Genomic DNA, 24963 nt, shown 5'->3' on the forward strand with positions numbered 1-24963 from the left:
ATAATTTATAGACCCTAAAAGTGACACACAGATATGAGTTCAACAGCTGACAGGACAAAAGCACAGAATGTACAGCACTTGTCTGGACAACTACCACAAGAACAGTAATTCAACAAATAGAAAAGAGGCACTAGTTCCCGGCTGTTACTCCAGTGCCTTGTGTACCAACGTATTCACTTGTGTTTTAGGTGGGATTTATACAGTGAAATCGACGACCTACCTATGGCATAGTCTCCATGTAGACACATGGCCTGATGTGCACCTCCCCAGAAATGTAATTTCATGTTGCAGCAACGCAGACCTCCTATTTATTTCATTAATTAATTAATTAATTAATTAATTAATTAATTAATTAATTCATTCATTCATTCATTCATTTATTTTCCATAACCGCTTTTCCTGTTGGGGGTCCCAGAACAGAGCCTGTCCCAGCTGAGATGGGCGAGAGATGGAGTGCACCCTGGACAGGTCACCAGATTCATAGAGACAGACAACCATTCACGCTCACAGTCACACCTTACAGTCAGTTTAGAGTCACCAGTAAACCTGCATTTCTTTGGACTGTGGGAGGAAGCTGGAGTACCTGGAGAAGACCCACGCTGACACAGGGAGAACATGCAAACTCCGCACAGATGGGCTCCCCCACCCTGGGGTTTGAACAAGTAACCCTGTTGCTGTAAGGCAAAAATGCAAACAACTGCACCACTGTGCCGCCCCTATTTATTTGGTAAACTGAAACCCATTTCCCTCAATGGAAACATACTTTTATTTCACAGATAAAAAGCAATAACTTGAAGATATAAAGCCCCCACAGATCAGCATTTTAAGTCCTGTGTATGAAAGAGAAGGTCCACTATCTGCTAGGCTAATTTATGCAATAGAAAATGCCATAGGCTTATGCTGATGTCATTAGCATGTTTTATATATGGGAAAAAAGCATGTCTAGCAAAAGGTAATTTTTTTTTTTTTGTCTGTGAACTTTGTGAGTTATAATAGAGCCAGATTTTGTACTTTTATGTAATGTTGTCACTATAACGGCATGTTTTGTGTGTGTTTTAGGAGTGTTAGTTAAATCAATCAAACTTTACTGCACTTCACAAAAACTCAACACAGTATAGGTATAGGAACCCCAGTGCCAACTAGTGTTTTCGAGGTGTAATTGCAGAGGGATGCAGACACACCAGCACATAAGTATAAATGCTCAGGCACTGTGTAGAGCCTATGCACATATGTACAAGTATAAATTAGCCTTTATGTGACTGAATTGCAAGACGAAACATACCTGAAGCCACTGATGGTGATCTTGGGGCGGCTGTGGTTCAGGAGATACAACAAGTTGTCCAGTTCGAAAACCATTTTGTGGAATCTGAGTGGATGCAAATACGCAATTCTAATGCGATCTGATTTTTCCATCTAACCCTAATGAGAACTGCTGGAGACCAGGCCTTTTTTACACATTAACAGCCACCTCTAAAAGCAACTTCAATCTAGAAGAAATGGTTAAAGGTTTTATTGCCTGATCCTGCCAAAGTCCCACTGAGTTAAAAACTCCCTTGGCTCCTTTTTGTTTCAGTTCAATGATCTCACTAAATCTGACCAGTTTCAAATAAGTTGAGAAGAAAAACTCAGAGCAGACAATTTAAATTCTCTCCCATCCATCAAAGATTCTATCAAATACATTTAGAGGAACATTTATCTCTCAGTGAAATGACCATTAACTTCTCTGTGTGTGTCTGTCATTGCTCTTGGCTGTATGTTTGTCGATGGCGTTACTTTTGCACAAATTATATTTTCTGTCTCAAATCCTTCCAGCTTCAGCCAACTGTTATCCCTCTGTCTATTTTCTTTGTCCCATTTTGCCCTAATACCCTGCAACTGCTTCTGGCCAGAGTGTCATTATAAATAATTAATTATTAATCAACTGTCCTGGTTAAATAAAGATTACATACTTTAATAAAAAAAGGAAAAAAGGTTGGACCAGAACCACACCTGCAGCATGGGAACAATCAGACGGGGTTGGGTTGCGTTCTTGACCCAACAGAACAGTTCTGGCTCATTGCAGCGATGATAAATCAAATAAACTCCACCCGCTCGCTCAGCTACATCTCTTTGCACTCTGTCTTTTCCTTTCTCCGGCGGAGAGAGCTGCCAAAGGACGTCTAGGCTGCTCAGTTTGGGAAATCTCTGATTACAGCATCTATCTGCTGGAATGAAGATATTTATCATGTAGCCAGAGCAATAAACAAGATTATCTTGTATTCTTGTTGAGGCGTACTGACAGCTTATAGAGTTTCACAAAGCATAAATTGACAGTTAAAAGGCATGACACTGTAGCCATGGGGAATCCTCAGTTTTGATTGGCTGGAGAGTTTTTGTGAATAAGTACAAAGTTAAAAGCTGCATCATCTGTGTTTTACATTATTACAGACAGCTGGAAGGCTACAAACGTTTGGTACAATACTTAAGGGGCTGTATGTAACTCTGGAGAAAGATACTTGATTGTTGACTCTCATTCCCAGGTCGTCAAATATTGACACTTTGGGTCGGTAGCATAGACTGACAACATGACAGCTTCCCATAAGCGAAGCCAAAACATCTCCATCACCCCACCCCCTTCATGTTTGCGAATGGGACATTAGGTATAGTTTTTATCCTCCTGATGTCTGTTCAAGTAATTGTTTTTCTGATAAGTTTGGTTCTACAATGGCGCTGCTCACAGTTGGTCAGACAGGTATATGGGCAGGAACTTGATACCAGAGAGATCGACTTGTAGATCTCTGGCTCAAAACTCTGGCTCCAAATGACGTCACCAGCACAAGATGGCAGCAATCATATCTGAGATATTTTGCCTTTATTTTTGTACAGTGAGACTAAGTAAAGACACTTTGTCCATCTTTATATACAGTCTGTGGTTGGTAGTCAGACCGAACCACCAACCCAAAGTGTCGATATTTGATGACCTGGGACTGAGAGTAAATATCAACTATGTTCCACCAGACTTACCTGCAGTACTTTTAAGTGATTGACAAGAACATCTCACCGTAAATGAATACTTGGACATATTGAGGTACTATTATTTGCATACTTGCCGAGAGTTAGATGAGAAAATATGCAGCAAGAAGAAAGTTAGCTCAGCTTAGCATAAACACTGTAAACAGGGAGAAACAGCTAGCATGGCACTGTATCAAGGTAGATGATTTGTCCACCAACACGTCTAAAGATCACAAATTAACATATCCTGTGCGTTTAATCTGTAAAATATAACAAACAAAACAGAAGAGTAAAAATTGAACAGGAAGTCCCACCCAAGAAATAGTCAATCACATAACCTCCAGTAAAACCACAAGTTGTTGTTTTCACACTTCAATCTTCTCAGCTAACCCTTCAGAAGAGAGCGAATGAAAATATTTGCCAACTATTTTCTTTAAGGTACATTTAGTAGCTGCTCCACGTGGAACAATACTCAGCTGTGAACTGCTTCACTCTGTCTTCCTTCTTCACACACACACTCACTAACACACACAGACACTCACACACTCCGTTGTCCATCCCGCCTTTTAACAGCAGTCAGATTTACCACAAGTGGCCGCAGTTAGTAATAATACTCCATGCTGTGCTTGTTGCTGACCGTGCTGCTAACCACTGTGTGATTTATAGTGGGGGTCTGTTTGCTGTGAGGCCGACAAAACCCACCAGAGGAGACTGGCCGGGGGAGCGGGTGGGTGGGGGAGACGGTAGGGGAGATTTTCCTTCACTGAATGATTAGTGTGTGTGCAGTGCAGTCTGGTCAGCTTCACTGGGGTACTGTGAGCATGATGTTAAGGTCCTGACAGATGTAGAAGCGCATGTAGAAACACACATGCTCATGTGTATGCATTGAAATAATCATGTAATGAACAAATTCACATGTGCGGTCACATGACAGAATGCACGCATCTACATTACAGTGTACACATGGCTATATGAACTTCAGAACACCGTCTGTACTACAGAGTACACTAGCAATGGCTTAATCTTCTCAAATACTCAAATAATCATGGTGATTTTAGAATGTATGATTAGTCTGTTTATCAAAACTGTAAAAAATAACAAAATTCAAAAGAAAACTTGAGCTATCTTGTTGTCAAATCACTTTCTAGTTCCTCCTTTGTAAAAAGGTACACATAAGAAATGTGAAAAATGATAAAACTTCATGAGTTATTCTTCTAAATGTCCCTCTGAGTTTCTCCCTTTTACTCAAGAAGCAACCCGGTCGCCAGAGTAAATGTTGACATAGTTGGTTTCTATAAACCACATATAAATTACATTTTTACACTGTTATGTAGCATATCCATTGTAACGTTTCAACAATGCTGCGGTTAACGTGTTTTTAGGTTTAGGCAAAAAATACACTTGGAAAATATCATATTTTGGCTTAAAAGACCGGCTTTAAGTTGCACAGTCCTGGCAAGAAACACAGCAATTCCTCTGTAAAAACAGAATTTTGTTGTTTGCTGGTCTCTGCAGCTTGGCACCATCCATCCCCTCTACATCCCGATGACAAAGTCAACTCACACACTTTGTCACTTTAGAAAGATTGATATGATACATTTGAAAAGTACAATTTTAACTATCTGTGGTTTGCAAAAGCATACAATGCCAACATTTTCTTCTAGCGAATAGGCTGCAAGAGGTGCTCCAGTTTTTACAGCTATCACTGTCCAAATGTATTATTTAAGGATCTGTTTTGCCTGTTTTGGCCCATTTATTACAAACTGTATATAAACCATTAGTGAGCCATGCTGTGTCTCCTAGCCATTCATTTCCATTCATTTCTGCAGGGTATGAAAATCTTTAAGAGAAACTTTGAAACAATTTTTTCTATTGGGGTTGGCTTTTACTTTCACTTTCGCTCAGGCCAGCCGCTAGGGAATACAGGCAGGGGGACAACATGTTTCCTATAGAGCTCGTAAGTTGCGTGTTTCCGTTTCCAGTACACGGGACCTTAAAAATCGATTTCTCATAATGTATTTCAATGGCTAGATGAAAATTATTTTCTGGTTCCGTTTGAATTGTGCCATGAATTTCACTATGTTGTTTGTGAATTTTTAATATATTTTTTCGTGCAAAAAAGGCTACAATTTAGCGGGAAGAAGTTTGATACTGTTAGGTTTTGTGGGGAACTGCCCATTGGTCCGACAGCCCATTGTTCCGAAGTCCCGTTGTTCCGAAATCATCATGATGCCCTGTGGTTAAGGTCTGGTTAGGTTTAGGCACAAAAACCACTTGGTTAGGGTCAGGAAAGGAAAAAAATCATGGTGTGGGTTAAAATGAAAAAGAAAGTGACAAACAAATAAGCCGTGAGCCTGCTCTGCCTCAAGCCTTTCCCAGCTGACCCAGAGCCGGTCGCGGCGCACCATATGCCCGCTGTGAGCCGTTCAACACCGTGGACAGTCGGACCAATGGGCTGGCGGACCAATGACATGGACCCGGTTCTGTGTGAGAGTGCTCTGTGGACTACAGCTCTTCGCTGCTCTCAACGCGTATGATACACGTCACCACTCGCACTCGGAACATGGCTGTGTCTCTGGTACACTTCACCGCCTTCTTCCAAGGAGAGGACAAAAGCCTTAAGCGTGGCGAAAACCACTACAAGTCTGGACATGTGGAAAGTTTCAGCTACGAAACACACCGGCATCTTGATCTGATGGCTCCGTAGATCGTGGCAGAAGACGCAGCGGCAGCACTGTGAGTTGAGAAGTGGAGGGAAAGTGTGATGACGTGACGTCATATAGGCGACATGCAGTCTCTCATTACGTTGTTTCCACAGCCTTTAACTGAAGAATCATACAATAAACTGTCAAACTCTTAACATGAAAAAATATTATTTAGACCCACACAAAACATTTGTGTAATCCAAGGCATTTAATGACTGGGACCAGAAAATAATAATTTTCTCTCCATTAACTCCCATTCATATTTTCCGAGCCGAGAGGTCCGATGGGGGTCTACCAGAAGGGGCATGACTTACGAGCTCTATACATGTCTACACTTCTGCGAATATAATCCAATCAATCATATTCCCACATGTATTTTCTATCTACTTCTATCTTCTGTTAAGACCTTGTATTCTTATTTTGAAAAGCAGAGTAGAGTAGAGCACTGTCAGTGATTTAAGTCAGTAGCTAAATTGTTGCACCTGATCCCATGTAAGAGTCAGCCATAGACCTCTTCATGGGCCCCCACCTTGGCCTTGGATTGGGGTCATCTGTACCTTCTGACCCCCCCATGACTGTGGGCCAGATCTGCTAATTGGTTTATAAACTGTGCAAAACCAATGGAAACCAATGGACACCTGAAGTAGTAGGAAAAATAAATTCAAAGGTTTAAAGTTGTGAAGTCCTGAAACAGAAATGGTCAGCAAAAATGTGCAATGGTAGATTTATTTTGTTTTAAATATTTTTAAACAGAACAGCAATGCCATGTTTCTGCATTTAGAATAAATTACAGGTATAAACTTGATGATATAAACATACAGTGCGTTGTATGAATACACACACATACTCAGCTGCCCTGGTCCAGTTCCAAATCATTTCAGCACATTTTGCTTTTGGCAAAACTGATGGGCTCCCAGAGGCTGCCTGCTTAAAGCGCTGCAGGTTTATACAATAATTATCCAACCACGGGAACCCGCCATTCCACCCAGATATTTCTTCTCTCACAGCAGGACGATAAATCAACTAAAAACCTCAAAATGTATGTTTTTGCAGGCAGGCAGATTGGTAGCTGGGTTGAAAGCGAACAGGCTTCACAGTCAGCGTTACAAATCTGAGGGAAATGTCTGAAAAACATTACCAGGCATGAGGTCATGCATTTGTGTGCTATTCATTGTGTTTCTGTAGTTGGGTGAGAGCTGGAGGGCTGGGGCCAAACCAGAACATCAGCCAGTGAGCTCTGGATTGATATGGAAAGACCAGATGGAAAACATTTGGCAAACTGGTAATCTGATGCTAAATCTGGGGTCAACCTTTTAATAGTTGGTGAGGAAAGGAACATCTCCTTGACCCCTTCAGATGGACATATAAATACACACACACTGCTGTCGGCCACATGCATGTGGCAGTGATCTGGAACCCTAATTAGCTGAGGATTGAGGGTGGAAGGAAGGGGAGGGTGAAATTGGACCAGAGGTTCTTCTGATTGAGGGGAAATGGGAAACAGGCTGGAACCAATGTTACCCTTTAGCCTTACACACACACACCCACACACACACACACACACACACACACACACACTCCAGCTGAATGATGGTTACTGGATCAGGAATGAAATATCTCTCAGTTGGCTCACTGCTTGGTGCACAGCTATCCCCTGTGATTATGGCCTCCAGTCCCTGGGTGCCAATAACCGTTGGCCCAAAAAAATGTGAGTTGGAGGCTGTGATTGCAGCATGAATCACGGGCTAATCTGATTTGGATTACTCACTCTTGCCTTTCTTTCGGTGCTGTGCAGTCTCAAAGCTCTCAAATGGCTAGTTTAATAAACGAGATCCTAAATCTTTCATAGAATTTAGGAACTGACACTTTTATCTTGAGAAATCACATGTATAACAAATAAACAGGTGGAGGTCAGACCTTAAATATGAGGCTCTCTGCGAGGACTTGTGGACCACAGTGGTAAAGTAGATGAGGGGCCAGGTTTTAGCTCCATCGAAGCGAGCATCCATCCTGCCAAAGTGTCCTTAAGCTCTACAGCGATGCCTGCCAGCACCAGACATGTTGTTCTGCAGCCTGTAAAAGAGAGAATAGAGAATGGAACCGAACTTAACTGTAGCACACCACATCATAAAAAAGGATCAGACTATATAGCACACTGTAAAGATCAACAAATAACGACAGAGAACCATCAAACAGACCAAACAGATCAGTGTCATGATAATAAAGACTAAACAACATTGACTTGGAGGTCACTTTAAAAACCGATAAAGCAACAGCTAGCTGAAGCTAGAGACGCTCAATATATGACCAAACAAATCTTTACATTCCTGTGGTAAACGGACTGCATTTATATGGTGCTTTCAGTGCGTAACTCCCTTCACGGACAAAGTGCTTTACAATTTTGCCTCTCATTCACCCATTCACACACATTGACGGCGGCAGAGCTGCCAGTCATGCCGGTGGCCTGCCCATCAGGAGGCTTAGGATTGAACCACCAACCCTGCCATTAATGGATGACCTGCTCTACCCAGCCCATAATTACGTACAAATATTACATATATGTGGTTTGCAGAAACATACAATGCCAACATTAATTTATTGGGTTTCTCTACCTCTGCAGCTGCCCCCATCAGAGTCTCCAAACTAAACTGAAACATCACGGTCACTGGAATGAGTCATTTTTAGCAGGAGTTTCATTCACTGGTGACTCAAAGCAAAGTTGTCAGCTCAGCCACAATTTAAAAGCTTATTTAAAGATTCATAATACTGATCTGAACATAAATGTTTGAGCTGAAATGGTGTTCAGTCTGTTTTTGGTACAATCACTTACTGATGTTCTGACTGAAAAGAGGCGTGACTGCTTAAAGAAGGAGAAAAAAGTGAACAAATTACAAGTACGCATCTTCAAACTAAGCTGAATGATGAGACTGGAATTTAAGTGACTCATTATTTCTACCTCTAGATTGAATTTAGTCTAACTACTAAGTGGTTTTGCTCTCATGAAAAAAACATAATCTCTATAGCATATGTGCTTGCATACTATTGGTTAAGTCTTCCAGGGTATGTGTGCATAGAACTAGAGTTACATCCAGGTAGACTTAGACTTAATTTATTCGTCCCAGAGGGAAATTCGTTTCCACTAACTGTACATTTACAGAGATCGATCACGGATAACACAAGCACAGACATATCACAGACATCACAAAATATCACAGAAACATTACATGGTCATTTACAGGGTCAGTCAACAGGATCTTTTGTTCAGTGCAGTTATGGCTACTGGGTAACTACTTGTTTTTGATTTAGTGTACCAAATCATCCATCCATGCATTTTCTAACCGCTTATCCTCTTGAGGGTCGCAGGGAGGCTGGAGCCTATCCCAGCTGACATTGGGTGAGAGGTAGTCTCGCTCACCAGACCTTTCTCAAGAAAAGAAAGGTCTCGCTGCGCCGACCCTCACTTTAAGATTGGAGAAAAAATGGCTCGGCTTTTTTTATTTCTTTCAACCAATCACAATAGTTCTTGGCGGTGCCACAGCAACGGTACGCTTGAAAACTACTACACAACCGGAGGTGGTAGGGCGGGACTTCAGCGGGTGGCTCATTCCGCCCAATGAGAGGCTGATCTATGCAGCGAACTTCCACCCACTCAGACTAGGCCAGAGGCAGGGCACACCCTGGACAGGTCACCAGACTATCACAGGGCTGACACATAGAGAGAGACAACCATTCACACTCACATTCACATCTACGGCCAATTTAGAGTCATCAATTAACCTGCATGTCTTTGGACTGTGGGAGGAAGCTGGAGTACCCAGAGAAAACCTACGCTGACATGGGGAGAACATGCAAACTCCGCACGGAAGGGCTCCCACACCCGGGATCGAACCAGGAACCCTCTCGCTGTGAGGTGACAGTGCTAACCACCACATCACCGTGCCGCCCCTGTACCAAATCAACTATACTTTAATAACAAATCACACCATCTCTACAACTCCAGACTGTATCAAGTTATGATTTAACCTGACCCCATTTACACCTTGTTTTAATATTATGTGTCTCCAGTGTCCACACTGAGATCTGATTGAGATCCAATCACTCTGTCCAAGTCAAAAAAACAAACTTGTTGTCACAGGTAGCACATCTACAGGATAGCATTGCGATGTAAATTACCAGGTTTTGCTTGTGTTCTTTCATGGGACCAAATAGAAAGCAGACACTTGGTCTCATCTTGACTCCATCCAAGAGACTCTTTCTTGTGAGTAACTTAAGTGATTAACTGGCTAATGGCTTTTGTCTCACTGGTTTGGAACAGTCACACGCGATTACAAACTGTATTTCTGCTTGAGTATACTCTGTGTGAATTGAAAACACAGTTGCATTCAGACTTGTGTTCAGTCAACCCGGTCTCACTCAGAACTCACTGAAATCTGGCGCTTAGGCAGCGACTTGTGGCATCAGACACTGACGAAAAAGCCATCTTTTAACACTGGTATGATACGTGACCGGTCACAGGTATAGTTTAACAGTGCCCAGCAGCGTCAGGGGGAAACGCGGCGGGACAAGAGCGAAAGTTAAGGCAGACAAAGTCCGAGTACAGTGGGCGGAAGGGGTGGTAAATGGGTCCAACAAACAGATTCTCACCCAGGAGAATGGTGTTCGCATTGATTATAAAGCCAAACCCTGTTCTTTTTTTCCTAAACCACGTGCTTTTGTTGCCTAACCCTAACTACGTGCGTTTGTTGTTGAAGGAAAAAAAGTAAATTTGTGGTGTTGTATCAACATAAGGTGTTTATTTTGAAAGAGACTGAAACAGTAAATTTCCTTTAAAATGGAAGTGTCTTTTAAAAGGGGACAATACATGTAACAGGCAGAACTTGACATGGTGTCCCAGAACATCAATAACCAATGCACCCAGGGTATCTTGCACGTCGTATCTGGACATGGAAAGTCCATGACCAAACGTCAACATGTGACGAGGTTGGAATGGGAATGTGTTGGTTCAATGTGGTCACATTGCGTACCTGACCACCCCCACCAATGCATTTTAACACAAGGTGTAAGAGGGTCCAAGACATCATCCAGTGTCATGTGTTCACAGATTTATAAAAATGGGTTGCTACAGCAAGAGTGAACCTGCTTTTACGTCTGAAACCTCCCGTCTACGACTTGTGACAGGCTTGAGACGCACCCTCGGTGAGGACTTGAGTCAGGGACACTAGGGAGGCCCCCTTGCTACAGCAAGAGTCAAACCCCAAAATATTAACATGAATAGTGCACTGAGATACTGTAGATAAAACCACACCACTGAGAAGCAAGTCTATGTTTAGGAGCTCAAATACGAGCTTGGCCTCGCTGAGAGATAAAATCCTGATGATTTGTGTATGTGCTCTATACATCCAGATAAAGAGTTTCTGGTTTGTGGGCCATTCAGGGGATTATTCGCCTTCAAGGTCTCAGGCCCTGCCCCTCACTTCCTACCAGGGACGAGCAGCTTCAGGTCTCATCTATAACCTCAAGTGTCCTCCTCAAGACCCAGCAAAGCCACTGGGAACATGGACAAATCCCAGGCTTAGTGCTCTCCACATAAAACAAAACCCTGTTCCCAGTGGACAGACAAACAGCACCAGTGAATAATCCTGGTAAACCAGGCTTAGGATGGGTTGCTTCCAGGCATCGAGGGCACTAAATCTTTCACTGTCACCAGCTGTTAGACTTCCATATATTCAGTCGAATGCGAGCAGGTCCTGTCACAAACAGGCATCTTAAATGTGCATTTAAGGTTTCAGTCAATCACTGTCCTTTTTGCCCACACAGGCTGCATTGTTGGGCTGAAAATAAAATGATCTATCAGCCTACAACAGAAACACAAGAGCACCCTACAGCTCCAATTAGCCCCGACACTCAGCTTTTAACCTTTTTGTGTTGCCCCGTGAGAAGATGTGAGGCTGTTTGTACTGTAATGCTAAAGTCTATTATCACTCCCCATGATGCTTCTTTACTTTTCCCAATTACTCCCAGCAACCAGCTGCCAGTCACACATGATTGGCAGACAAAAGCTTTTATCTGTTTGTATAGCTGAGGGTCTATATGGGTTGATGCCTTTATGGCCAGAAAAGGTCAAATAGAGTCTTTAAGTTCTGTCCAACATTTAATTGCCTTTGATTAAGTGTGGTAGAGACTTGCTGTCTGGGACAAAATCTGTCACTTAATCATGATGTAAAGGTTTTTGTCGTACGTCTGTTCCCATTCACACATTTAACATAATGTATAGCTCTGTATTTGAATACCGAGCAGTTGAGTGAAAGCCTTGTATAAGTCCTAACTGTCAGCTCCATGGGAACTTGTTTTTAGCTTAGTGCCAGTCTTGGTTTTGAAAGGTGTTTCATCAGCCCAAAAAGGTGTAAAAAACAAACAAAAAAAAGTCATCATTTAACATGCAGTCAGTTAAATAATAGTAAAAGCATGATTGAAGCTGATTTTAAGTCAATACCATTTAAAATGTGTATATAACAGGAAGTATGTCGAAGTGAAGCTTTTTCCACAGAAAAAAACGTAAAGACTCAAAACAGTACATCTCTGTGGTAATTATAAATTGCGAGAAATTTTGAACATATGGATCATATTTCCTATTTGTATGAATATGAAAATAATAAGTAAATTATTTCATGTACAGTAAGAGATACTGAAATTACAGAACATTTAACTCAAGCTCACAGGAAAAAGCAAAGAAGCCGTAACTGATACACTCTACAGAGCACATAAAATCAAAATGCTGACTCAACCAGAAGATCTTAGTAGGCTAACTAACAGGCAATACAGGGTATGTAAATATAGATCTTAGTTGCATTATAGACTTAAAGATACAGTTCTGCAGTCTAGATTGGTTTGGTGTGATCATGACGTGGTTACTCAAGATAATCCACACACCTTGTTGTGAGCAGTTTCATGTAGGAACTATTTTCTTTCTACCAAACTACATTTGCCAACCGTATCACTGTGCAGAAGGAAGCGTGCATCTACTCATGAACATGAGGCTCATGCTCGTGACAGCATGAGATGTTAACATTAATAATGGCATCCTCCTTGCCTGAGGTGTAACAACAGCTAGCTCAGTGATGCTTAGTGAGCTAGCAGTAGACGTACACCTCCTTCTGGAGGTGATTCGGTTGGCCAGAGTAGTTTAGAGAGAAAATAGTTCCTACATTGAACTGCTCACAAAAAATGTGTGGATTATTTTCGGTAACAGGGTCAAGATTTCTGGAAAGAGACATTGCTGTTGAGTTTTTCAAATGTATTTTTTTGGTGCTTTGAGCACCACAAGCTGAGTGCCATCTAGTTCTGTTATACTGACGAGAAGGCAAACATCTCTATGGCAAATATCTCCAAAACTCTGCAACTCACACTAAAACAGTTTGGATTGATAAGTCCCACTACAGGTGGGAGGAGAAATATGCATTTTTGATGTTGGGGTAAACTGTCCCTTTAAGGTTTTGATGATGTAAATCATGAGCGTTACAGTGCTAATCTGTGTACTACAAGCGCAGGTGACACACTGCCCAGATGTCTCAAATCACATACTTCCGTTAGTATACTTCCATGTAGTATACTATGTGCACTATGTACTCATTGGCGTAGTGCGCAAATTTCGACAGGGTAGTGTTGTCTCAAACCAAACACGGCTGTTGTGCACTCACTGGAAATGACGACTGCAAATTAGGTAGTCAGCAAACTAGCATTAGCATTCGCGTTATCGTTCGCAGTACCAAATCATTACAGACGGCTAAATTAACCCAATAAACAATAGGGGTGTAACGATACATCGATCCACATCAATACATCAATTCATTGATTAACGATCCAATTAAATCGACGCAAAATGAAAACATCGATCCATATCGTCATCTTAAAGACACACCTTTATTTTGAAATTCACATAGCACGTCTGTGTCACCATTTTTGGGCAAGCGCGCCTCCACTCAAACAACAAACAGAGCTCAGAAATAAAATGGTCAAATCATATGATATCGCGTCATATTGTTCGCACGCTCATGAATCGTATCGAATCGAAATCGTATCGTGACAGACTTTGTGAAATCGGCAAACATCATATTGTCATCCAAACAAATCGATATAATATCGTATTGTGATGAAGCTGGTGATTTACACCCCTAACAAACATACTGCTGGCTTATACCCGACAACAGTATAGTGGTGCTTAGTACAAAAACACATGTATTTGTACAATGCAGCGACGTCCACGGTCGCACAGTCCTCGCCCGCCATTTCCAGTTTGAAAAGTGGTCCCTCCCCTTCTGCTACGTAGCCAAGATGGCGACCATTGAGTGCGAGAAGTGTCCATAGTTCCACACTCAACTTCCTGACCGTTTTGAGTGCACCATCCAGGTACTCACAGTGCACTGCATTTTCCATACTTCTCAGTGTGAACACACTTATGCACTCAAAATATTAAGTGTAAATACAGAAGTATGCGATTTGAGACAGGACTGGCTTTTTTTTATCCACACAGCTGTATAAAGTTGTTTAGTCCCAGTTGTGAAGTTAAGCTAAATATCATTGCAGCAATTCTCTTTGCATTATGTAGCATAAGGCCTGAGGCTAAACCAGCAGAGTGAACACATGGAGTTTAATTGCTCATGTCATCATTCACACTACTGGAATAACCACACATACAATGAAATTCTACCACAATTCATTCAGTCAAAACTGATCTATTGTCTGCATTCAAGTCAAAACATTAGCTAGCATGGGCTACATGTTACCTGCTGGTGATGGCTTCAAACTGCCAAGCAGGAAGTGAGAGCATCCAATGGGCTTTATGGAAGGAGACTCAGACTGTACCATGCTGGTACACAGAGGGAGGGTTTTCATTGTTAGAGGAATGGAGTGCCCAAAACAACTGATAATATTATTCTTTCTATGTAAGGACAATTGGAATGATAATTAGACACCGTTTCATTGTTTTTACATTTATATTTTATTTATATTGTTTTAATAGACTGACTAACTTTGGCTTGTCTTGCAGGAGGGACTTCCTGTGAAATACAGAGGAAGTATGACAACAGTTTTTGTTGTTTATTAGAGAAGATAGAAAATGTCACCTTTTTGATCTGCTTAAGGGTAAAAATAAAATGCATTTTAGGGACTACTGTCTACTTTATCTTGAGCTTCAAAGTGTTTCACCCCACCACATTTTGTTGAAAGTTTAGTGTGTTTTCATTAATTTTTGCTGCATGTAACTTTTCTGCGCACTGATTATACTTCAGCCTGTGCTTTCTGACTTCCCTCTGTGTAGTGAACACTGCCTTGTAAGCTTTTGGTGAAGTCATTCATACTGATGTGTACTGATACATTCATTTTATATTCATATATGACGTGGGTGTGGGCACTAAAGGAAAATAATAATCTTTTCTAGCATGAAATCCTCCGTTCTGCTTTCTTTCCCTCCAAAACCAGAGAGGATTGGACCATGAAGGGAAACCTCGATTTGATCCTGAAAACAAAGTGGTTTTCCGCCCTCAGGGGATTTATAAGGGTGAGTAAGATGGAACATGGCAACCCTTTCATCGTGACATACTTTAATGAGTGAGCAGGAGTGATTTACAGTTATGGTGACATCATAATGACTGGGAACGCCGGTGATTTGTAGCATCCCAGAATCCTAGAAAGGGAAAGAGGAAGTTCAGGCTGCCTTAAATGACCTTAATTATTTTTATTAATATTTTACTACTGATGGAAGTGATGTCATCCAAATATAAGAATGAAAACACATTTATTAGTCAGGACACTTTTTCAGCCAAACTAAGTATTTAAGCCCAGACACACTCTTAGATAACATAACAACCATCAGTGGTTTATATTGTGTGTAACATTGACTCCAGTGCATGTTTTCAGATTGTGATTGAGAAACACAGTGATCTACGACATCACATTTTATTCAGAAACCACGTTAAGGAGCACAGAGAATACACTGCAGGAATGTGCTGTATGTAAAACACAGCCACCGGCCTGTTCCACATGTTCCTGTGACTTCATAGAAGTCCAAACTCTCCCCTGAGAGGCACCACAAGTCTTGCTTGGAAGGACTGACCACTTTGAATCTGAGCTCAGTTGGAAAACCCCCGTCTGAAGCGATGGTTCTCAACGACCCTCACAAAAGCTTCTGTTCAGATGCTGCACACGGTGATGAAGTGGGTGGCTGGACACACCAAACAGCCGGAGGGTGAGTATGTGAGTGTGGAGCAGAGTTGTGCAGCTTTGGAGCAGCACTGAAGGGTAAATCATGACGTTACTCACAATGCCATCTACTGTTGACTTTCAGTATTAACATATAAATGTTAAAGCTAATGCCTAAAATAAAAGACTCCAAGTGAAAGAATGTTTTAGCATTTTATTAAATAACACAGCTTTTTTCAACAAATCATACCGAACACATCTATGTCTGACTGAGACAATCACGACTTCCTTTTCTTAACCAGTTTTTATTTCTTTCTTTCTACAGTATGAGAATATTCTCCCAATGCATTTCACAGGACTGGATGTTTCATGGCCTTTCAAAGTTTTAATATCCAGAGAATCCCAGGATTTTTTTTAAAAACAAAATTCTTTTCACTGAGTTGTGTGGCGACTGCACACTAAAGGAATACCTCCCCCCTTAAATAATCATTTGTATATCGATTATTCTCCCTATATTACATTGAGGTTACGGAGAAAACTGCTTTTCTCACATGCCTCAGGTGAACAAAGAATCCAAAAACTATATGAAAACGTGTGTTTTCAAACTCTCACACAACACATATAGTTTAATCCAAGTGTCATGTATCCAGTCACATACTCAGTGCTTCCAAAACAGACAGCTCTTTATATCGGGAAGCCGAACTACAAGTGAAACTTACCTATACTCTCTTCAAAGCCAGACTCCACTGACACTAATTTTACCTCACTGAGAACAGGAGCTGCTGGTCTACCACTGCCTCAGGCCCTGATCACACAGAAAGCGTTTCAGCAGCTGGAGGCAGCTTTTTGTAATCGTTTGTAATAAGAATTAAGCTTTTTACTCACGTTTCTAGGTGCCTGGCGTTTTTGCCGGACCGCTCTGAATTCCTTAAAGGAGCTGTATGTAAGAATGTGGCCAAAACAGTTAATGCACTCAAATTCAAAATACTGCCACGAGTCGTGTCCGCCCACCCTCCCCTACAGATTCGAGGTTGCTGGACAGCGGCACGCTGGAGACTGATTTGTTTGCCGTGGCAGGGCCGTGTCGCCACGTCCTTGATCTTCGGTTTTCCAGCGGACCATTCGAGCAAGTCCGGCTTCTCTGCTGCTAATGCTGCTGCCGGGATACAGCTGAGGAGGAGCCGGCTGCTAATGCTATGTACCGGGACACTGCTAATGCTGCTTGCCGTGCTGCTGTAGCTCAGTCGTAACTGTAACTGATGCTGAGACTCTACTGACTGCGTGACTGGTAGACGGCAGTGGGTGGCGCAACAGGCCAAAACACAAATTCAAAACATAAACATGATTTGCGGGCCGTAAAATATTTTTTTAAATGCGAATATTCTGGCTGTACTATTGTTGTCGGTGTTCATATGTTACATGAACATTATTCCTTAGTCTCTGTGACATATTAGGATGATTTTATGACTATTTGCTTTAGATTTCTTACATATAGCTCCTTTAACTTGAAAATCTTTTTTCCCCATGGTCCAATCAGATGATTTGAGAGGCGGGCCTTCTGTGGTGGTCATGACAACAGGTTTACAGTTGGTAAACAATGGAGGAGAAACTGGTGGTAGCGGTTGTTGGATACCCAGAGCTATACGGCCCGACGATGGACAACATGTTATTAAACTGTCCCAGAGTCATCCTAACATATGCCTGGAAAAGGCCGTCATGGAGGAGAAGCTCCTGGACCAGCTGGTGGTACTCCCCATAATCAACCTTCTTTTTTAGGGTCTCATGTACCCACACAGATCTCCGTTTCCCTGTGCCCAACAAACTATGTGCTGGCAGCCTCTCACCCTCAACCAGAGCTACAGCAAGTACCCTCTGCCTCAACATTTTAGGAGCTACATACTAATTACTGTGGAAAAAAGCTTGATTAAGACTTGAAATATATGCACTAGTTTTGTGTCTCCTTTTTTTAATTCATCAAGCATTCTCTCAATTTTTGGATTCTTCGTTCACCGGAGACATCTGAGTATTAACTAAGATTTCTTGACAAATTCCACTTAACACAGTACAATTAATTGATATACAAGTGGTCATTTGGTAAGGTGAAGTATTCCTTAAAAATTAGTGCTCATCAACAGTGTCCTACATAGATGAGAGGGTGATTGCATAGCAGGCTCACCAACATTTAGACCGTGCCTTGGAAAAGTGTATTTGACATGTTGGTTGTGTAATGAAGTAAAATGAGTGTAGTGGGTGGTCATCTTCTCTTCTGAGTATTTTTCAAGCTGACATTTAATTCCTGTCTGCTTCATCATACTTGGTTTTATTAAACAGAGAGTTACTGTCTGCAGAGCACTTTGTGACTCAACGAGCAGTGCAGTTTCAAAGTACGCAGGGATGAGAGTTGTACCACAATAGTCCTCTGTAGTCGCCATCTTGTTTCTCTTCCAGCAACTTCTTAAGTTTCTCAGCTCAGCACCTGTCTGTGGTGACGGGCCAGTGGGTGTGTGGGTGGACCTGGCGTCTGTGTGGCCTGTTTGCCAACCACAGCTTCAACAATGTGTGACTGTGTCAACACAAATACCACTCTGCCTCTCTTCTTCCTCCTCCTTGCTCAATCCCCAAAGCAGGAGGAGACAGCATAGAGGCCCAGTCGGTGGATTTCCTTTCTTCTTTTTCCATGTTTACCATCGTTCTTTACCTGGAGAGGAAGGAAAGCAAGTTACAGTCTGCCATAGAGCTGGAGCTGATCCTCATAAGGAGATGGGGCCACTGCCAGGACTTTAAAAATACTCAGATCAAGAGTCATAAGTCTCCCTTTGCAACCTCACCTGCCCTAAAAAACGTATATATCCACCAAAGACATCTGTTGAATTTTTGTTTTTCTACATTTTCTACATCACTTGAACTTTTGAAATGCATGTTTTGGCTATTTCAAAGCCTTTCCTTCAATGTTAGGAATACAATTTCAGTGAAGAAACACCAAATCCTGTCATTTTTAAAGTGTGTTTCTGGCCTACAATAGTCAAATTTAGGGATATAGAGCCCCATGAAAACTGTCTAAATATTCTGTATAAATAATTTGACTTGATTGGAGATGGTAACTGCAGAAATGGTACACTGGATTTGCCATTTTTACAATGTTACGTTTCAGTGTGTCGGGGAGGACGTCAGAGGTTCAGTTACTGTTTGAAGCTCCCACCTGCAGCCTGAGTGTCAGCTAAACATTTTCTTTAGCTTAGAGAAGAAGCCTCCCTCTTCCTTCTGCTGCTGCTGCTTGTCCTGTCCCTCCTCTGAGCTGGTCGACTTCGCACCAGAATGTGAGGTGCTGCTGCCCCCTCCTGGACACAAACACACACTGCATCAGCTCAACCTGCAGCACACAGAACCTGACTGTCTATCTGCGTCTATGGCTCTCTTTGTGCACTAGACTGGAGAGATGCTTTTATTGAACAGTGGAGTTGTGCTCTAACACTGACCTGTAGAGGGCTCGACACCGTTGACTGTCCCCTGAACATCTGCTTCGTCTTCAGCGTAACTCAGCAACAGGGAGCGCTGCCTACGAGTCAACTTTCTGCAGGAACAGTAACAGAATTAAATTATACAGACTGAGGTTTTCATCTACTAGCAAGAGAAAAATATACAAAGTAAAAAATAAGAAAAACATAACATAGAAGTTAAAGAATTAAAAAAAAGGAGACATAAAAGGAGATGAAAGTATGAAGACAGACCAGAGACACTTTGAGGACTGCAAAATTACATAACATGGAAATTCGAGATGTCCTGCAGATGAAGTCATACACATTTTGTGATAATTCAATGTGGAATATATTTTAAAATCTTCCATAAATAAATCATAGTTTTGATTTATAAGGCTAAGAGTCTTTTGGTTATTGCAGCTGTTATCTTGTTGCTGCAATAACTGAATCTAAAAATCGTCATTTTTTGTCATGATTTGCCAAAACAAGTAGTCTGACACATTTATAGCACAACTATGTGGGTCTTACTTTGGCACTCTGATCTTGATGTGAACGTAGTGATCTCCATAGCTGTAGCTGTTCATCCTCCGAATGCCTTTCCCCTGCAGCCGGATCACCTGATCAGACTGGCAACTGGCAGGAATCTGAAAACACAGACGACTTTGAAACGAGAACAAACAGAAATCTGCTCTACTGAAACTCCGTGTAAGGAAATGTATTTGGAGACTAAGAAGTGCCTGGTAGGATGATAAATGGACGTGCCAGTGCTTCCAAATTGCAGTTAAGTACAGGACTTGATTACATTTACTTAGCAGTGTTTCCCCTTTATGCATTTAGCAGCAGGGCTGTGACACTGCTATATAAAAATCTCCCAATACGTTATCTCGCTGTCTCCACTTTAAAGTGTACCAGCAGGGATTATAAATCAAACACCCCCCGATCAGGGTTCTCCAATCAATAAGCCACTGACTGTTATCGGCTGGTGTTTGTTCCAGAGGTTTGATTGGTCGTCTCTGTAACGGCTGATCAGATGAAGCAAAGAAAGAAAAGCCTTTTTCTCTATGCACTACTGAAAAAGCTTCCCTGGTCTGACGGTTCTGACAAACTGTAGCTCACACTGAACATTCACTGTTACACTCATGGTTTATCTACCTGTGCAAACTAGGGATTGACAATATATATCAGGCCGATAAATTACTGGGCAATATTAGAAATGTAGACTGCTTTCATTGACTTCATTGAACAAAGGCAGCACCTACACACCCGACACAGTGGGTAGCTGTACAGGTACCTTTAAACTTGGTTTGTGAGCCGCTAATAAACTCAGAGAAGAAGGACCTGACAAATGCAGCACACTGTCTAGATGGTAAAACATGTCACAGCGTGGAAGTCTTTCACAGTTCCAGAAGAAGACAACAGGATTGCACCAAGGCCTGATCTCTAACCGCCCGACACCCTCCATTAGCTGTATATCATCCACACTTGTACCGTTCCTTCTTACTCACCACTATACTGATGGTCTGATAGAGGCCCTGTGCGGTGGCTGTGCCCCCCAGGATGGCCTGAGCTACAGAGATGAACACATCTGAGTGGATGTCTACTCCATTGCGCCTGAACACCGGGCTTCTCTGGACCTGCACCGGACATTTCAGATGTAACACATTAAAGTCCAACACAATCAATGACTAATTAATGCTTCAAAAACAAACAATACTCACCCTGAATGTAATGAGGATTTCTCTTGTTCCTACTGGCATGCGGACTGTCTGACCATTTTCCACTCCTGTGAGAAAACCACAAAATATATGATTTTTGACAAGATATATACGTCAAAATTGACCACATTTCCAAATCATAGTCAACAGCAGTGAAAGCAGGTTTACACAGACTCACAATGTGGCACAAAATTAGATATACTGAGAATCTGTTCACTGTTCTTTTCGAGATTTCAGGGTGAAACCTACCAGCAGGTACTGGCACAGTGACCGTCTGCCTCTTCTTCGTCTGTCCTGTACCTCGGCACAGAGCGCAGTGCGTGTTTATGATTGATCCCTTCCCACCGCAGCGTCGACAGGCAGAGCGCATCATGAAAGGACCCGTGTTCAATGTCTCCTGCAGGGGGCGACACAGACAGTGATATGATGTATAGTGGCTGACTGTACACGGTGGAACAGTGTGGGGAAATCCTGAGAGGAAATTAAACCAACTGATGGAAAATGAGAACCTGAAGAGCTTCACAGTGGCTCCACAAGTTAAAGGACCCTGCTGATGACCCTGCTGCAACCTGTCGGTCTGCTACTCACCATGCCGGTGCCGTTGCAGTAATGACAGTGAAGCACTTTGGTTCCTGGCTCATTGCCCTGTCCATCACACCTTGGGCACGTGTCATCAATGTTCACAGTCAGGTCCTTATTTGCGCCCTTTGCTGCCTCTGCAAACGTAAGCTCCATCACAAACTGCGGAAAGACAACAAGAAATAAATAGCAATATAAAAAACCTTTGTGTAAAATAATAATTTAATGAAAACATGTTGATGCTACAGTGTTGGCAGTTCTGACCTCAGGCCTTTGTTCAAACATGTTGTGGATGTCTCCAAAGCCCATTCCTCCAGTAAACTCTCCAAAGATCTTCCTGAAGAGCTCCTCGGGATCTATCGTGGTCCCCCCGGCCCTGTAGTACTGCTGCTGGCCTGCTGCCCCAGCACGGCCTGGGTTGAAGCCCGCCGCTCCGTATGTGTCATACTGCTTCCTCTTCACTTCGTCACTCAGCACCTTCACACAAAAACAGCAGAATTTGATGACGCTGCCCATCACGTTCACATACAATCACATAACTGGAGAAGGAACTAAATTATCTCTGATACTTTAGTGGAGTTGGTTTTGTACCTCATAGGCTTCAGCCAGCTTTGCAAACTTCTCTTTGGCCCCTGGGTCATCTGGGTTGGTGTCAGGGTGGTATTTCTTCGCCAACTGGAGCGAGATAAAAAAGTAAAAAGAAAGATGAGGGCAGGGAATGACAGCGCATCATGTTAAAACCTCTTTATGAATTTTTCCTGACATTCAAAGGCATCACAACCCTGAAGATTATGTTCACTATTTGCAATAGGACACTACAAAGAAACTTTAGTACAGTGTAGAGCAACAGTGTGACAAAGCAAGGTGTTTCTCTGACCTGGTAGTATGCCTTCTTGATGTCCTTCTGTGTCGCAGTGCGAGAGACACCCAAGACTTCATAGAAGTCCTGCTTGTTAGTCGACCTGCTGCTGGTGTGAAAAGAATGACAGGAGATGCCATGCGGACATCTCGAGCCTGCAAAGAAAAAGATCCAAAAAGGACTATTTGATCAGGAGGACCACTGGACATTCAGATGCTGATGAGATATCAGCAATATTCAATGATGGGGAAGTTTATTTGTGCACAGCCCCAAGAAAAAGCACTAAGAAGTCAGCTGTTAACCATCAACAAGGTCCAAAATTATTGCATTCAGGCCACCAACACATGATTTATGACAGCAAGAAACATAAATTAGAGCAGAGTTCCTGACTGTACTGCTGTCATAAGACACTGTAGGTATTAACTAGAACACTCTTCACAAAGAATGCGTTTACACTGCACCAGTGTACCATGCTGTGTATCCAATGCAGGATCACTGAGGTGTTTTTACAGCACATTAAATGGATCAATTATTTTAAGAATTTACCACATTTGAATACGACTCTATTTAAAAACAAAAGTCCTACAATACTGTAGTACATTCAAAAATTGACTCTGTGTTGAATATAGTCTGTTGTTTATTGCCCTGCAGTAACAACATGACCACGAAAAGACAAATAAAGTAGTGGAATAGTGGAAAAGCCGATTTTTGTTTCTGCTTATTCATGTATTTTTCTTAAAATCTAACTTTATTTCTAGTTTTATTATTGTTTTATGTAAAGGGAAACTGGCAATTAAAAATGTCATATGGTGTAAAACGCTGAGTTTTTTTTTTCTGTGCATATGACAATAAACTTGACTGTAACTAAGTACATTTATTAAATTACTGTACCTAAGCACAATTGTGCAGTACTTGTACTTTACTTGAGTATTTTAATTTTATGCAACCATATACTTGTGCTTAAATACATTTTGGAGCACAGACATATTGTACTTTTTAGTCATTTGATAGCTTTAGTTAGGGATGCATGATATTGGATTTGATATGCCAATCTGTAACAACTTATTTGGCAGATAGCCAATACTGATATCAATGTGTCCACTTATTTCCCACCTACTTTTAGTGATCAAGTCTCTTCTGTAGTGGAATTAACATCATATTATACATGCATACTCTTATGGTGATGGTCCACCAGCAGATAAAGACATGAAATAGAATGCTTTTCAATGTATGTAATATTTATTCATTATGCAAAATAAGTAAAAACATGTTGGCCAATTCTCAGAGTTCATTTTAAAGCTAATATTACTGTGTATCCCTACTTTAATTACTTGTAACTTTGTAGATTTAGATTTATCCAAAATATAATCCAATATTTTATGATATATTATTATAGATTTACCACCCAGCAGTTATCAAAATTAGCTCCAGATTTACCAGCTGCATCATTAAAGTGATGTGCACATGAATGCATCAAATAATGAGAACCTTTTGCCAATACTTTTCTATTTCTACTTCAGAGAGACTTTAAGTGCAGGACTCTAACTTGTGCCTGAGTATTTAAACACGGTATTATTGATGACATACTTATTTAAGTACTGTAAAAGTTGTAAATACTTCTTACACCACTGATAATATGATGCAGACACGATGGGGGTGTGACAGCTGGACAGAGCGGGTCATCATACTGTCTTTCACTACCAGAGAGCAGTTACATCATACTTGTACCAATGCTAACTAGCCTTAAAGGACTAAGCTAGCCTTTAGCTGGCTGTACACTGTAACACCACACATCACAACGCCTGAGACGACGAGGCTGTGCACATTTAAACAGACTGTTAGCGCAGAGCACAGTGACAGATGACTGCTGCTGTAGGACACCATATGTAAGACTCTGATGTTCTGCTAACAGTTAGCATCTCACCTGTCAGTCCTCTCAATATCACGACATTTCCGTGTGTCCAGGAGCTCGTGCTAACCGCTGACCCTACCCGGTGTGACGGCGGCACCGTCCCGGAACAGACTCCTGCATGTCTGGAGGAGACGGTCAGAAACCGGCCGCTGCGGTGTCCAGAAGAAACAGATGCTGATAGCCAACGTGCTGCCAGCCGGGCAGCGGAGGACGCCATTTTCACGTCACTACCGGTGTCAGCGGATCTGCGGCAGTCTGCGCAGGTGCGGGTTGTTAAAGTTGACCAAATCAATATAGTAAATGGTAGTTGTTAGTAAAGTACTTTCTTTAAATATTTAAGTATATTTTTGTTTTTCCAAAGTATGTATTTACATGGTCTCCATATTTAACAATGGTATTAGGCATGATCTGAAATATAAACAAAATAAAACACTTCATGGGCGGATTATGAGACAATGGGGCCCTGGGCACAGATGTGGAAAAGACACCACCACCTCTACTACATTGGAGCAAGACACACAGACTTTAT

The 24963-nt window shown here is 41.8% G+C and overlaps 1 protein-coding gene across 3 annotated transcripts; it reads right to left on the reverse strand.

The window, feature by feature from the left end:
• Window positions 1–18197: 18197 nt before the first annotated feature.
• On the reverse strand, window positions 18198–24662 carry LOC117254880 (dnaJ homolog subfamily A member 3, mitochondrial-like). 3 transcript variants are annotated; one of them, XM_033623326.2, is made up of 12 exons: window positions 24447–24662; window positions 22541–22677; window positions 22255–22338; window positions 21928–22140; window positions 21673–21825; window positions 21334–21481; window positions 21088–21152; window positions 20875–21003; window positions 19898–20013; window positions 19370–19464; window positions 19093–19231; window positions 18198–18591 (listed from the first exon to the last, which is right to left on the reverse strand). In XM_033623326.2, exons 1-11 carry the CDS (start codon window positions 24649–24651, stop codon window positions 19107–19109), a joined length of 1470 nt encoding a protein of 489 aa, XP_033479217.2. In that variant the 5' UTR covers window positions 24652–24662; the 3' UTR covers window positions 18198–18591; window positions 19093–19106. The 3 variants fall into 3 exon arrangements, with proteins under 3 accessions (XP_033479217.2, XP_078022507.1, XP_033479219.2); XM_078166381.1 differs by having other exon boundaries at window positions 19077–19231; XM_033623328.2 differs by lacking the exon at window positions 19093–19231.
• Window positions 24663–24963: the final 301 nt, after the last annotated feature.

The sequence above is a fragment of the Epinephelus lanceolatus genome, chromosome 3 (assembly GCF_041903045.1).
Source record: "Epinephelus lanceolatus isolate andai-2023 chromosome 3, ASM4190304v1, whole genome shotgun sequence".
NCBI classification, from domain to species: Eukaryota; Metazoa; Chordata; class Actinopteri; order Perciformes; family Serranidae; genus Epinephelus; species Epinephelus lanceolatus.

Excerpts from the sequence above, each read along its gene's own strand:
- LOC117254880 (XM_033623326.2), bottom strand. The coding sequence starts at position 24,651 with ATGGCGTCCTCCGCTGCCCGGCTGGCAGCACGTTGGCTATCAGCATCT. Across the intron at positions 22,141-22,254 it reads AGCTGGCTGAAGCCTATGAG|GTGCTGAGTGACGAAGTGAA; the intron begins GTACAAAACCAA and ends TTTTGTGTGAAG. Across the intron at positions 21,004-21,087 it reads AAATCCTCATTACATTCAGG|GTCCAGAGAAGCCCGGTGTT; the intron begins GTGAGTATTGTT and ends TGTCCGGTGCAG.